This window comes from Plectropomus leopardus, chromosome 7 (assembly GCF_026936395.1).
Source record: "Plectropomus leopardus strain MGB_pleo_1.0 chromosome 7, ASM2693639v1, whole genome shotgun sequence".
Classification (NCBI taxonomy): domain Eukaryota; kingdom Metazoa; phylum Chordata; class Actinopteri; order Perciformes; family Serranidae; genus Plectropomus; species Plectropomus leopardus.
Genome location: NC_142182.1, coordinates 1411834 through 1428160, shown reverse-complemented (window position 1 = coordinate 1428160; position 16327 = coordinate 1411834). Strand labels below are relative to the sequence as shown.

The following is a 16327-nucleotide window of genomic DNA, read 5'->3' as shown; positions in this document are numbered from 1 at the left end:
AATCATAATAATAGTAGTAACCAATTAAATAAATAAGTGAACAAATAAAAACATAATAGTAATAAAAAAAAAATACAGCTACTTTAACAATAGTAATTATAAAATAAAATTAATTCACAAATTAATCAATCAACTACCAATAAAAATATGAAAATAAAAATTAAATTAAGAAAACAAACAAAAAATCAAATATTATTCTTAACTATCTTACAAAAAAAAAAAAATCAGCATGAAACAACCAAATTAGTTCACATTTCAAAGGTTTAAATACTTGTTAAAGGTGTCTGAACGCAGCACAAGAAATCCAGGTTTATATTGTCAGTGCACAGTGTTCTTAAACCTCCGTTAATAACTGCAGATGTAAATATGTCCCACATCACCTGAACGCATCATCAGGGTCTGTGCAGCTTTGGGGGACCTGATCCAGATGTAGACCACCTGGTTCATTATGTGTCAGATATTACAGATGTAATCGGCGGAGCCGCAGACATCAGATTACGCTTCTGTTAGCGGATTTATTATTACAGCAGCAAACTAATCACCAGCACGTATGACGGACAGGAAATGCATCAAACAGACAGAAGACACGAACCCAGACAGACAGCGAGGCTTTCCTAAATGAGATGTCCACCGTGAGAGGACGCTCCCTGTCTCACGGTGCCGCCGTCAGCTCAGCGGTGTTCATATCAAATGTACACGGCTCCTGCGCTGCTAATAACTATTTTCAGGCTTGGAAACGTTTTGGAAAAGGAAATATACCCTGAAAGTTTTTTTTGTTTCATAAACCCTCAGAATAACACGTGAGGTGTTCACGGACCGTCAGAAATTTGAAAATCAAACAGTAATTTCTGTTTTTGCAGTTTCGTGTAATTTGTTGATGATGTGTGTTTGGAAGACAAGTTTTCTTTATATTTCAACCAAAATTTTTAAAGGAAAAAAGTCAATGTTTTTTCTTTAAAAACTTCCAAAAAATCACTAAAACATTTTAAATAAAACAGGTTTTCTTTAAAAATCAGCTGTAAGTTAAATACAGAATTGAATGATCCTTCCTTAATGCCAAAATAAAAAACACAAATTCCTCCCCAGTGCTTGAAAAAGGATTTAAAAAATGATTCCCCCTTTGTGCACCGCTCCCTCCCCTCTCATAAATAACAAACAGTCCCTAAGTTATATTTAAAAATGGAGTCCTAATCCTGCTCTGAATTCATTATTTTAAAAAATAATATATATTTACAAAACTATTAGTAATAAAAATGAACTGATGGCGTTTTGATGCATGTGTTGGAGAATAAATGGCCTTTTAAGTTTGCCTCAGAGTCCTGGAAAAGTCCTGGAAAAGTATTGGGCACAGTGTGTGAGAGCCCTGACTGCACCTACATTAAAGCTCAGCCGGTGGACCGCGGCAGTGCCGGCTGGCCTCTTCCTCCCCCTCCTCTTCCTCCCCCTCCTCTTCCTCTGGGCCGCAGCTCTCGCTCTCTAAACTCCATCAGACTTATTTGTGGGTCAGGGCTTTTATTCGGCTCCCGTCTGCTCCCCCTGCAAAGCCCAGAAGTGCTGCGGCTGCAGAAGCGGAGCTGGTTTTGGGGGAAATCTCGCGGCGGCCGGCTGTAATCAGCGTCCCCGCTGCCTTGCTGCTTCCTCCCCTGTGGATTTATCGGTCTGGAAAAGCTTTGCAACGCCAACATTAGTCACCGGCTGAGATGGACTCCGGCCCAGAGACCCAAAAATTCAACTCTAGCAATCGGAGCAAAAGCACACCACAGTGTGTCCGCCTGATAGCGGCTGATGTGCTGACCTGAGGTCTGCCGCGGGGCTCTGCGCACACTGAGCCTGATACTTATACCTCCTGGATCTGGCTCATCTGAATAAAGCGGAAATGGTTAGAGGGACTGGGTTTGCCGGACTCCTGACAGACCTCTGGAGGAGCAGCTTTTAGACGTAAAGAGGCCTCCTCGTCCTGAGCCGCCTCTTTCGCTTCACCTCCTCTCTTACGGAGCTGACAGAAAAGCAGGAGCTCTTATTTCTGCCGCTGTCGCAGTCTAATAACCCCAATAAGTGTTTGTTTGTGGTAACCTGTCCGCTCTGCCGCCACCGCTTGTTACCGAGCGGCGTCTGCACAGCAGAATACCGATGCAGAGAGAGATGTTAACCCCTTTGTCTCCACGTCGCTGATATTAATGCCTTTTCTGCAGACTTGATAAAGACTGTAATTTGGCAGAGTGCAACAAAGACACAGAGGACGCTGATTCAGAGACTTATGTCCTGCATGAAGACGCACGGTCACGCCGCTCAACACAAAGGCCGTCCCTCACCTCTAGACCTCCGCATTTGATTCTCCACGCTGCTGACAGTCAGGCAGAGGCATTATTTTTCGGATTTTTGCCCGTCCAATAATCGTGAGCGCGACATCTCAAGGATGCCTGGAGGGAACGTTATTGAGTTTGGCACAAACGTTTACTTAAATCGTTGACACTCAACTTCTAGTCCTAGTTAAGCCCCTAATGTCCTAAAATCCTAGAAACACCCTAAAATCTTGGAAATTACCTAAAAATCCCCAAATCCGAAAAATGCTCTAAAATCCTAGAAATCACCTAAAATACTTTAATCTTGCTAAAATACAAGAAATTTCCTAAAATCCCCCCAAAATCTTTAAAACTTAAAAACATCCAAACAATTGGGAAATGACTTAAAATCCTAAAAATATCTTAAAATTCTAAAAATGTCCTAAAATCCTAGAAATACCTGAAATCCCAGATATGTCAGAAAATCTTGAAAACATCCTGGAATCCAAAAATTGTTGTAAAATTTTGAAAATGTCCTTAAATCCTAGAAACTTTAAAATCCTTAAAATATTCAAAGCCTAGAAATGTGCTTATATCCTAAAAAAAATCCTAAAAAAAAATCTAAAACCCTAGAAATCCTAGAAATGTCCTAAAATAAAAATGTCTTTAAAAAATCAAAAATCCTAAAAATTTCCTAAGATCACAGAAAAGTCCTATTATCTTAAAAATGTCCGAAAATCCTGAAGTTTTCTTAAATCCCAGAAACGTCTTAAAATCTTAAAAATGTCCTAAAATCCTAGAAACATGTATGTTGCTGCTGTGACTGGCCCCCGGCCTCCCGTCATTTTGCAAAGGTGGTAGTAACAGTATTGGTAATAATAGTAATTGTAATAGTAATACTTTAATTTATAGAGTGCTTTTAAAGACAGTTTATAAAAGTAAAAAAAAAAGTCATGAAATTGAATAAACTAAAAAACGTGACATTACAGCTCATATGACATTAATGTCACATTAAAAGCACACCGTCCCTCACTGGAATCACACAGACTGATGAACTGATTTTATTTTGGCGGTCATGGGTCAAAGGTCAGTCTGACCGTGAACGTCCCGGCTGTTCTTTTGTGACGTTTTTCTGACTTGAATCTTTTTTTTGGCCTCCAGGTAAAACGGTGAGAGTTAAAGCAGTGGTTGTGTTTTGTGAGCTGCGGCTCCCAGAAGTCGACGTCAGGTTTCCAGCGGAGAAGCTGCGATGGCTCTGTATTATTGATAAGATGGATTTTTAATTAAAAGCCGAGGATGTAGTCTGGGGGCGTCTTCCTGTTAAAAGCGGCGTGCTGTGATGTGGACGTTTAAGCTAACAAGGTGAGAAAGCCATTTTTCATTTGGCGGTGACTTTGATGTGGGACCTGCTGCGTCAGCCGCGCCGTCTTAATGTGCCGACAGGAAACAAGGTCGTTTTTTTAGCGTGCGAAAGAGCGCCTCGGGCATCGGAGGTGTCGGCGCCGAAATGACTCGACTGTAAAAGTGAGCGGGAGCCTTGAAGCTGGGCGTGCAGCTCCCTCTGATGAGACACTTGTTCTCTGTGAGGGGAATTATGCGGCGGCTGTGTGGAGTGTAACGGCAGTATGTTCGTGTCAGGACGGATCGTTACGCTCCGATGGATTTTCTGCTCCGCCGCCGGAGTTTCCTCCCCGCAGCACACGGCGGGAAACTGATGTCTTACAAAGCCCGGCGGAGGCAGATCACCGGGTTTAATAGGACGTAACGTATAGAGAGGACGGGGACGGGGACGCTGTGTGTGTTGTAATGTCATCACACAGCCGTCTCCAGGTTCCCTTTAAACCGCCGCAGGTTCAGAGTCTTTGCTCAAGAGCACAGAGTCTAATGCTTTGAAATGACAGGAGGCCAGGGGCCGGTCACAGAGGCCCCGTACACAGTTCAAGGATTTTAGGACATTTCTTAGATTTTAGTACGGTTTTCTCTCAGGATTTTAGGACATCTGTAGGACGTTTGGACGATTCTAGGATTGGAGGACATTGTCTGATTTTAACACTGTTTCAAGATAGAAAGACATTTCTCAGATTTTAGGACATTTCCTGGATTTTAGGATATTTCTAGGATTATAGCACATATCTAGGATTTTAAAAGGTTTTGGGGATTTGAGGACATTCCTCAGATTTTGAACATATTTAGGATTTGAGGATGTTTCATGGATTTTGGGACGTTTCTTGGATTTGAGGATGTTTGTAGGATTGTAGGAGATTTGTAGGATTTTAGGCCTTGTTTTGGATTTTAGGACATTTCTAGGATTTCAGGGTGTTTCGAGAACTTTAGGACATTTTATAGATTTTAGAATATTTCTCAGATTTTAGCCAATTTCTGGGATTTAAGGACCGTTCTAGGATTTAAGGACATTTCTAAGATTTTCGGGAATTGAGGACATTTTTTGAATTTTGAGATGTGTCTAGAATTTTAGGACAGTTTTAGGATTTGAGGGCATTTCTAGGATTTGAGGACATTTATCAGACTTTTCATGTTTCTGGATTTTTAGGACATTTGTCTAGGATTTTATCGGATTTCTCGATAATTTGGGGCATTTCTAGGAGTTCAGGACAGTTTCTCGTGTTTTGGACATTTCTATGATTTTAGGACATCAGTGTCTCAGCTGTGTCCTCTGTCGGGGGTGTGGGGGATCCTCCTCTGCCTCTTTTTTGATCAACAAGCGTTATTTTGACGCTGTTTTATGTCTCTGACACCTTATGGAGACTAAAAGGACAAAATCTGTTCACAGCGTCCCTCACCTTATTTTTACTGTGAATTAGAGAATGGTTGGGGGCCACTCTGCACCCTGTCGGGGGCCAGATTTGGCCCTAAGTGAGTTGAGTGTGTGTGGAGTACAGCATGCTTTTGATGATGTTTTATTTGAAGTCCTGTCATGTGGAGGTAATAGCTGCAGCAGGTCTCCAGAGTGAGGACAGTGGACGTCCAGACGAGGCTGTTAGCTGTTTGCTGAAGGCAGCGGTGCGTGGCCGCCGCCGCCGCTGCTGCCGGCTGGTCGCTCATTTCACGCCTGTCTGGGCTTCCTGGAGCGCGCCGTGAAAAGCAAAGTGGATGAAAAAGTCAGTCCAGGGAGAGACGACTCGGCGCGATGTGTTCTCGGTGTCCAATCAGCGAGGCGGCGGGGGACGCTGACAGGAAGAGGTCGGCGTTTTGAGACGCCTCGGTTACTGCAGGTCCTCATCAGTCAGGCTCATGTTGTGATTCAGCTCTGGCTCTACATGTTAGACTGAAAACTGCAGCATCGGTGCTGCATAATGTCGTAAAGAAGTTAAAGTACATGTTCAGGGTACTTAGAGTGTACTTGAGTATTCTCACTGGAAAATATTTGACTTTTTACTGCAGTACACCTGTCTGACAGCTTTAGTTCATTTTCAGATGACAGTTTTTAATGGTCTTCCTGTCCACTGAAAGCCTTTTATCTGTAGATGTGCTGAGGTTGAATGTTCGTGAGAAACTGAAGGATGAAGTGTTTCGTTATGTGCTGAGGGATTTGTCCCACGGAAACTGAATTTTCTCGGCTCGGGGGCCACTTTTGCAAAATGACAGGAGACCAGGGGCCAGTCGCACCGGCCCCATACATGTTTTTCATTCAGGGAATTTGGGACATTTTTAAGATTTTAGGACCTTTCTAGGATTTCAAGACATACAATTTTAGAACATTTCTAGCATTTTAGGACTTTTTTCAGGACTTTAGGACATGTCTAGGATTTTAGGATGTTTTTACGATTTTAGGATGTTTTTACGATTTTAGGACATTTCAAGGATGTTTCTAGGATTTCATGACATTGCTATGACTTAAGAACCTTTACTCGGATTTTACAACTTTTTAGGATTTTAGGACATTTCCAGGATTTTAGGTCGTTACTCTGATTTAAGGACACTTCTGGGATTTTAGGATGTTGGTAAGATTTTAAGACATTTCTCAGATTTTATGACATTTCCAGGATTTTAGGACATTTCTAGGACTAAAGAACAATTAATGACAATTTTAGGATTTAAAAACGTTTCTATGACTTAGGACGTGTCCAACAGCCCGCTCCAGCGCGTACATGTCCAACAGCCCACTCATCAAAATCATTTGTTTATTACGCTGCAACACGGTCCCACGGTCACATGAAACATTTATCGTTATCGTGATATCGTGATATATATCGATATTGATTGATATGAAAAAAAAATCCTGATAAGACTTTGTTCCATATCGCCCAGCCCTAATTTGTGCTGTAACTGACTGTCCTCTTTTCTGTCCTTTGTCTCGTCACGCTCTCCGGTGATGATGATGGTTTCCTGTTTTGGTTGATGTTTCCTGTCCAGGTGATGGCTCAGCAGGCGTCAGCGGGGCGGCGCTACCTACGGGCGTTTGTTAGCGGCTTCTTCGTGGCCGTTCCCGTCACGGTCACCGTCCTCGACCGATTCGCCTACGTGGCGCGAGTGGAGGGAGCGTCGATGCAGGTGAGACGTAACAACCCATCAGAGCAGCTGTCCTCAGAGACGTCCCTGAGGTCAACAGCAGAGCACGCTGTAACGTCTCGATCTGTAACGACACAAACTCCTGATCACGGGAGGTCAGAGGTCAAAGCACCCTGACAACATGAGCCACCGTGGGAACACGAGGCGCCGAGCGGCGGCTGAGACGCTGCTTTTGGATCTTAAAGCTAAATTCTGTCTATTTTTGAAGCAGCTGGTCTTTTTTTTCCATCACGGTGGTTAAAGCTGCTCTGGTTTGTCTGTTTTTGCAGCTACAGATCTTAAATTTAGATCAGGGAGACTCAGCTTTCTTTGTTTGGGGGCCACTTTTGCAAAATGACAGGAGGCCAGGGGCCAGTCGCAGCAGCCCCGTGCACGTTTCTAAATTTTTTTTAGGATTTTAGAACATTTCCCAGATTTTAGAACAATTTTTGGATTTCTGGGGATTTCTTGAATTTGAGGATCTTTCTGGGATTTTAGGATGCTACTAGGATTTTTTGACGTGTTTAGGATTTTAGGATGTTTGTAGGATTGAAGGATGTTTCTAATTTTCTTTCTCATCCTCTTGGAAAAATTGACTCTCTACAGCTGCTGGACCAAATGTTAGTTTCCCCACGGCCACAAACTACCAAAAACATGTTTTCACTCTAGAAATGAACTGAGTCAGGTTTCACTTTGATCCAGATCCAGACCCCCGCTGTTGTTCGGCCCGGGGATTTCAAATTTGTAGAGGTCTGGACTAATGGAGGTGTGAAGGGGCCCTAAATTAAATTGGTAATGAAAGTTTTTGTGCTGCCATGTCCTTCCTGATTTACTGCAGCACACACAGTCATCGTTTCCTAAATGAAAAGTGTTAAGCAGCGGCTACAGGTGGCCATGTTGGGGGTGAATCACCTCCACGTGTGGCCTCTTTTTGTTCCCGTTCACGCAGTAAACAACCTGCACTCTTTTCATCGAGAGGCAGCGAGAACAGAAACAACACAACAAGTGCCTGTTGGGTTTTGACCGAGTCGGTTTCCTGCCGCGCGGCTTATTATCCCCGACGTGTGTTGCATTATGCATTAAACAATCTGCTCTCTATTTTTAATGAGCATGAATATTAAAACTGCATGTTGCTCTTTGCTTCGTGTTGTATATTCATGTAGCCGCGTGTGTCGGGTCACGAGGTCGACCTCTGCCAGAGTCAGAGGAGTCTGAGATCAAATCTTCCAAAAATCAGAAAGGAAAAGACTAAACACTGTTTTAAAAAAAACTGTTTGATTAAAAAAAATGTTTGCAATCTGAATCAGTGATGATCAACTTATGGCCTGAGGGCCAAATCTGGCACCCGATAGGGTGCTGCCCCCCCCCCCAAACATTTTCTAACTCACAATAAAAATAAAGGGATTGACTCTGTGAATAGTTTTTGTCCTTTTAGTCTCCATAAGGTGTGCTTGATAGAGCAGAGAGGATCCCCCACACCCCCGACAGAGGACACAGCTGAGACACCGATGTCCTAAAATGCTAGAAATGTCCTGAAATCCTAAAAACCTCCTGAAATCCTTAAAACTTCCAAAAATCATAAAAATGTTTAAAAATCCTACAAACCTCCTAAAATCTTAGAAATGTCCTAAACCCCCCAAAATGTCCTAAAATCCTGGAAATGTCCTGAAATCATAGAAATGTCCTAAAATACAAGAAACATCTTAAAATCAAAGAAATGCCCTTAAATCCTGAAAAGGTCCTAAAATCCAGGCAAAGTCCCAAAATCCTAGAAATGCCCTAAAATATGAGAGATTCCCTAAAACCCAAGAAACGTCTCAAGATCCTACAAATATTCTAAAATCTGAGAAATGTCCTAAAAGCCTGAAAACGTCCTAAAATCCAAGAAACGTCCCACAATTGGAGAAACATCATAAAATCCTATAAATGTCCTAAAGTACTAAAAATGTCCTAAAATAATACAAACGTAATAAAATCCTAGAAACATATATGGGGCCGCTGCGACTGGCCCCTGGCCTCCTGTTATTTTGTAAAAGTGGCCCCCAATAAAGCAGGTTTTGTATCTCTGCTCTGGATCTCTGGACATGTGACGGACACGGACGTCTTCACTGTTTATGTGACATTTTCGTCTTCTGTGATTTCGTTCGATGCATCTCGATATTCACGTCTGCAGGAAAACTGTCCTCTCGGCTCCTTTATCTCTGTCCCCCTGAATCATACGTCGCTGTTATTAAAAGCTGAAGACACACTGACCCCGACAGTCGATATCTTGTTTGCTAGACATCAAAATATTCCCATAATGCCATCTGACGGTACACTGGGCGACAGATCGATGATCCTGATTGCTGCTGTTCACCGTGTCCGTCTGTTTCGGTGGAGGCTCAGATGAAAGTGATGAAGTGATGGCGTCCGAAAGGAGGAAGCAGCAGCTCAGTGTCAGTGCTGTTTGGGTTTTATTAATGCATTTTCTTTTCCACTCTCGTTAACGTGTTATCTCAAGAACGCCACGAGGGGATTTCTTCAGATTTGGCACAAACGTCCACTTGAACTCACTGTGACCTCTTTTCTCGAAATCGGTATCTCAACAACACTGTTAGGGAATTCAAACAGTCTTCATCAGGGCATAAAACTTCAGAAGTTAAATGTAAATCTTTTGTACTCCGATGAAGACTGAAGTCAAAAAACACTGGTGTGTCCATGTGATGATGCAGGTTTATTTACTCTTTTAACCAGAGCAAATTGGCTTTGTTTCTTTCAAAAACATGTAAAGATGGCAATGAGCAACTTAAAAAAAATACCCCAAACTAACAAGAAAAAAAATTACCTGTAAGCCCAACAAAAGAAAAAAATAAAGAAATTTAAAAGAACAAAAATAGGAAATGAGCTTCAATAGCATTAAAATAATAATAATAATAATAATAATAATGATAATAAAAATAATAATTACGATCATATTTTAAAACAATATTCTCTTGTCACTCTCTTGCCTTATTTCCCCATGTTTTTGAAAGAAATCAAACCAATTTTCTCAGTATTTTGAAGGTTTAAATGCTTGTTTGAGGCGTCTGAGAGCAGAACAAGAAAAGTGTTGTCGATCCAGGTTTCAAAGGGTTAAAGAGTTAGTAAGGGGTAAGAAGAGAGAGGAGAGGTACAACATGTGGCCGAGAGAGGAGGACAGGTTGAGATAGCGAGTTTTGGTGCTGGTGAGGAAACTGAATATGCAGAGCAGAGTCGGGATCAGTTTCTCAGCTGAGACTCCAGGAAGTAGCCGGTCCCGGCCAGGAAATAGCCAGGTGCATTAACCCTGTAAAATGGTTAGTTGTTGTTTTTACCTGCTGGTTTTAAAGGCATGTTAATAACTGAGGTGTGTGAAGGTGGATTTGGTTTCACACCAGCTGACTGTTTCCAGACATTTCAGCTGCAGGTTCATCAGCGAGCAGCAAAAGACCGAAAATACAGAAACACGCACAGCAAGACAGACCTGTGTGTGTGTGTGTGTGTGTGTGTGTGTGTGTGTGTGTGTGTGTGTGTGTGTGTGTGTGTGTGTGTGTGTGTGTGTGTGTGTGTGTGTGTTCTCATCCTTTCTGCAGTGCTTGGGTTGTTGTCATGGAAACAGTAACGGATGGTTATGAATATGAACCGTTTGAGTTTTTAATTTATGTCAGAAGAGTAAGACAAGCGTGCAGGATCAAGCACTCGCTGAGTTTCATAAATTCATCACTTTTTGCTCATAAACTCCCATGCCGCGTTTTCGTGTGCTGATTTCAGACGCCTTTCACACGTATTTAAACCTCTGAATCTGGAGCAAAGCGGTGTGATCTCTCTAAAAAACAGGGAAAAAAGGTAATGAGCAGTTTTGTAAAAAAGATGCAATAAATTAGTAGATTTAGAAAAAATGTCTTGAGGGAAATAAGAAAAAACCTAGGGGGAAAAAATCATATTTATAGTTATTACCCATATTTATAGTTATTTTTTTATTATTATTATTATATTTTATTTATTTATTGGTTTTTTTTTTACAAAATTTCTTTTTTTTTTACACATTTCTGTCAATGCTCACTGCAGGTTTCACACAGATCCTTAAAAAAGTCTTAAAAGGGCATTGAATTCATCAGTCTAAAAGGCCTTAATTGGCATTAAAGTAGCTTTAATGGATCTTTCAGAAGTCTTAAATATACTCGTGTTAGAGGTGATTTTTTTTAATCATTTTTTTCTGACATTGCATAAAGAAATAATTTGGTAACATCAAAAAAGAATAGCCTCTTGCATTAAAATCACCAAAGATCGTTTTGGTTGTTTTTGTTAATTGATCATCACTTAAGTTTCTTCATTTTCTTTCCACTTTCTGTCTCTGCCATCAAGTCCTGTCCATTAGATATATCAGAAATTTTTTAAGCAAATATTTTGGGCTTTACAGGAGGGGCATGCAACTTAAAATGGGTGTATTTTTTGTTTATTAATTTTTAGTTATTTGTTACATGTTTTCTTTTCAAACATCGTAACTTTTTCCCCTCTTCTTTTTGTTGTTGTTTTTTTACTTTATAATTTTTTGGGGCATTATTTTTTCTTATAATTTTTGGGTGATTTTTGCAAAAAACTAACAATTTTTTGGCAATTTTTTGGGCGACTTTCATAGAAAATGGAATTAACTTTGTAGATTTTCTGTTTTTCCCCATTTTCTTTCTTTTTTTCTATAAACGTATTTCTGAAGAAAACCACATGTATGGTACGGACAGCAGGTTTTCTTCTTTAAAAAAAAAATTGGCAATTTGTTTTACAAATTGATTTTTTTAAACCATTTTGAGAAAAAAAATGTCTAGGTGTGCATAATGTCTTTTAAAAAAATTGCCACTATTACACCACTTATCACGGACAGAAACTGAAAAAACAGAAATTATGTTTGATTTTGATTTTTCCAATGGTCCTTGAACACATCATCGGGGACGCTGAAATCATGTTTGAATAGAGTTTGAATTATATGTGTTAATAATAAAGTTAATAATTATAAAATCCTTTAGGTCCTTGAAAAGGCATGGAAAGTTTTTGAAATTTTGTCAGTAAAAACGTGTAGAACTGCTGTGGCTGCGGACGCTGATTTTTTTTCGTAGCGGTGCTTTTTATTTCTGTGTTACAGGACAAATCGGCCTACTGAAACGTGTGTGTTTGTTGTCGACCTTCTGACCGCACTATATTTAGAGTGTTTAGTTCTGCTCTATTACACGTCCCGCTGACTCACCGCCGCTCGCCACCTCAGGTGTCTGTGCAGCGAGTGTGTTTATATCGTGTGTGAAGCCTCCTGGACGCAGTGAACGAAGCTATTTTCTGTGTGTGCATCAGTGTGTGTAATGCTTTTGAAAAACTGTATTTCTGTGTGTGTGTGTGTGTGTGTGTGTGTGTGTGTGCGCGCGTGCGCAGCCCTTCCTGAACCCAGAGGGGGGGTCAAACTGTGACGTCGTCCTGCTGAACCGTTGGAGTGTGAGAAATTACGAGGTCCAACGAGGTGACATCGTCTCCGTCATGTGAGTAACTTGTGAAAAACGTTCTTAAAACACACACACAAAATGTAGCATGAAATCACAAAGTTATTCACTGATTTAGAAACAAAAAAAGACGTAATGGAAAAACACACTCTGACACACATTTCATTCAGTCGTGTTGTTACGTTTCACAAACCAGTTAAATTCCACAAAAATGAATCCTGCAAAATTCAGTCTGTAGGATTGTTGTGGCCCGAAAAGCTTAATTTCACTGCTGCATTTCTCAAATACGACCATGCAGGATGTGATGTTTGGGGGCGTGAAATTGTGTGAGCAGGTGAAAATTGCAAATACAGCTGCAGTTTCTTGCCTTGTACTTGTTAAGCAGTACATTTTTGTTGGTAAATGTGAGACGTTCGTGTTGCATCTTCACAACCAGAAACAAAAAGGTAAGTCTGTTGAAGATGTGCGGGTGAATGTTTTGTTTGGTGGTCAAATTTAAGGGTTTTTTTTAGATTTAGGGGTTAAGAGGCTGTTTTTTACTCTTAGTTTTTGTTGTAACTATTTGCAAAGAACTTATTCGTATCATGTATGTTAGGCTTTGTATCGTCACACAGTTGATTGACCGATTCATAAATCTGACCAGCGGTTTGCAGCAGCGACATATGTTGTGTTTTGTGTGGCAGTTTGATCTTGCACTGATAGCTCACCTGTGTCATCATCTCCATCTTCCTCAGTGACGTTGTAATCACTGTCGAGCCAAGAGCTTGTTTTATCAAAAGCTTGATAAGTTTGGCACATTTGGCAGCGTCAGCTTTTAGAGCTTTCTGTTTTTTTATTTTTAATTTCTAAATCTGACCTTTTCAGAACCATATTTGCTCTTTTTATTTTCCATTTTTTATGCTTCTTTTTATGTCTCGCATCTCACTTGCATCTTTTACCACCTTCACCCCTTACTGAAGTGACTTTTATGGGGCGAAGACAGGTATCAAACATAAAATGACATCTATTGTAACCTCCGTGGCTCCTTCGAGTGCCACCTGTATGATCTAGAAGGAAGAAGGTAGATTTATTTATCCTTGATCCTGCTACATCTTTGGAGTTGAAGGATGAGCTGATCAAAATTAGAAGCTGCTCTGATAATTTCATCCGGTTTCTGCTGATGGCATCATTCAGTTCCTGTAGTTCATTTCATAAATTTGCATCAGAGTCTCATGTCCTGTTGGCTCTGAACAAGATCTGCCCATACAGTGCAACAGCTTGATCCAGGATGTTAGGGGTTAACCATGTCTCGGTCCAAGTCGGCTCAGCCTCGCCTTGATGCCGGCTCTCCTTCCTCTCATAGTCTTTCAGTTTCGTTTGCCGCTTCTGGTCAGACTGGCCGCTCGGTGTATGTTGTTTGTGGAGATCCTCTCGTGGTCTGCTGCATTCAGTCCAAACCCCACACATGTAGAAACATGAAGAGTTGGACATCTGTCCGCGGAGGCGAGTGCACTGCAGGGATGATGGCAAAAAAAAATCAAATTAATTTCAGTGAAACTCAACTACAGTGGCATGTTGCACCAAACTGAGGTCTGACTGTTTAACCCTTCAGAGCCCGCTTAAATATCACACACACTCATACCGCTCTGCGCACAAAATGCACTTTTCAAAATCAAGTTTTGAAAAATATTATACATCAGTATTATTTTCTCCTTTCATTGAGTTAATGTTTTAACCAACATAGAAATATATTTCTAATTATCACGATTATACACTGAAATTTCTCTCAAAGAATTTAAATTATACTTTTTAAGCAGTTTTTTTAACTTCCCTGTTTTTTTTGGTTTGTTTTTTCTTTGTTTTTTATTTTTTATTCTATTTTTACAAATTTCTTGCTCATTTCTGGGTCATTATTTTTATTTTGCTCATTGCCTTTTCCCCGTGGTTTTATTTTATTTTATTTTTTTCAAGAAATCAAGGCAATTTGCTCCAGTTTAAAGGGGTTAAATAACTCGATGTGGCCTATAAATCTCACAAAGAAATCCAACAAGAAGTAGAAGAAATGGGAGAAAAAATGAAGCACAGAGAAACACGTCAGTGTCAATTGCTGTGAACAAATCTGCACAACTGATGAAGAAGTTAAAACGCCAAATTCAGTTTCCATCTGCAGTGACACAGCGGAGCATCACACGCGTTTTCCCGTCTGTCTGATCTAAATAAAGATAACCGTGGAGCAGGATACCTGCTGAGCACGTCGTCTGTGACAGGAAATGTGCTCCCACCGGCTTTGTTCTCATTATGTTACATCCTAACCTTTATTTATTTTATTACTAACTTTATGTTAAGTTACGGTTAAGGTTTCCAGATTTTGACATATATGAGAGATATTTGGAATTTGTCCTTTCGTTGTGATTTTTCTGTGGAAGCCCATTTGTGCCGTGAAAAGAACAGAAAAAGATGTAAAAATAATAATAATATTAATAATAATGATAATTTTAATTTTAAGAGAAAAAAAAAGAAAAGGACCCAGGGAAAGTGCTTAAAGAATATAATTTTTCTTTAACCTACTTTCAAATATGAAACTATTATTATTAAACTATTAATAAACTTCTATTATTTAAAAAATATTTATTCTTATAATAACTACAACAACAACAGCAATGATAGTAATGATAATGAATATGATAATAATAAAAAAAAAACAAGAAAGTTAAAAACAAAAAACAAGAAAATGTTCAGGGGAAAGTTCTTTTAAATATAATATTAAACTAATTTCAAATACCTATAATATATATCAAAACTCCCGGCCTCGACCTGTTGCTGCACAGCAGCTGTAATTCAAACTATTCCTCTTTTCTAAGTACGGACTCTTGCCGGTCTCATGTGAACCAGCTGCTCCGTGTCCTGTAAAAACCTGCCCGTGTGGCGGCGAGCTCGTCTGGGCCGTCAGGTGTTCTGCGGGACTCTGCTGAATCTTCTGTGTTTTGTCATTACAAAGCACCTGCTCGGCTCCGGCTGCGACCGCTGTGCAGCAGGGACCTTTTTAGGAAGTGAGCCGATGCCTCAGACGCTGTGTCACCTGAGCCGACAGCAGCTGCGAACTGAGCATGACGGGAAACAAGCAGGTAGAGTCCAGTCAAACGCCGCAGAGCGACATCCCGCCCCGTCACCGCTCACTAGGCAAACCTGACCTCCGTGGTGGGTTTTTCCGTGTGAACGCGGCCCTGGAGGCTCTCAGGTGTCCGTCCTCGCGCTCAGACGTCTGCTGTTTCATTAGCGCTCAGTTTCCAAAGCCTCGCCGGCTCTCGGGCCTGAAAAACCAAGATTTCACGCCAAATAGACAGATTACCTTTTCTAGCTGTTTGATAGTGCGAGGACGCGGCTGTCAGGATTCGTCGTTTGTGTTGTTTGCTGTGTGGCGCTCAGCGGCTGGTGACAGCAGGACAAACCCGCTCCCGTAATTACCCTCCCGAGCAGCCGCGACTTCCTGTTTGGTTTCGGTGGGAGATGTTTCTGACGGCGAGCGCTAATTTAACCTGTCTCTGTCCTCCTGCAGAGGGACATGATCCAGCAGAGCCGTGTCCCACAGCTGGACAGACACTGAGCATTCAACTCAGCATGCACTCAACCTGCTCTGCTTAGGGGCCACTGTGGAGAAATGCCGGGGCCAGGGGCCGGGGGCCGGGGGCCGGGGGCCGTTCACAGCAGCTCCATGTTTCTAGGATTTTAGGACGTCACTGGATTTTCAGATAGGTTTTCAAGACATTTGCAGGATTTTAGGCAGTTTCCAGGATTTATAATGTTTCTAGGTTTTGAGGACGTTTCCAGGATTTCAGGATATTTCCAGGATTTAAGGATGTTGCAAGGACTTTTTGATATTTCAAGGATTTTATGATGTTTCTTGATTTAGGGACATGTCTGTGATTTCACGACATTTCTAGGATTTTAAAGACGTTTTAGGATTTTTGGGCCATTTCTTTGATTTCAGGACATCAGTGTCTCAGCTGTGTCCTCTGTCGGGGGTGTGGAGGATCCTCCTCTGGCTCTATGTTGCTGCTGTTTTATGTCTCTGACACC

The 16327-nt window shown here is 41.1% G+C and overlaps 1 protein-coding gene across 2 annotated transcripts in view; it reads left to right on the top strand.

Moving 5' to 3' along the window:
- Positions 1 to 16327, top strand: part of immp2l (inner mitochondrial membrane peptidase subunit 2) — a 110106-nt gene that overhangs the window by 3350 nt on the left and 90429 nt on the right. For both annotated transcript variants that reach the window (XM_088079577.1, XM_088079576.1), the window contains exons 2-3: positions 6657 to 6794; positions 12207 to 12310. In XM_088079577.1, coding sequence (XP_087935703.1) covers positions 6660 to 6794; positions 12207 to 12310 — 239 coding nt within the window. In that variant the 5' untranslated portion in view covers positions 6657 to 6659. The remainder of the gene's footprint in view (positions 1 to 6656; positions 6795 to 12206; positions 12311 to 16327) is intronic.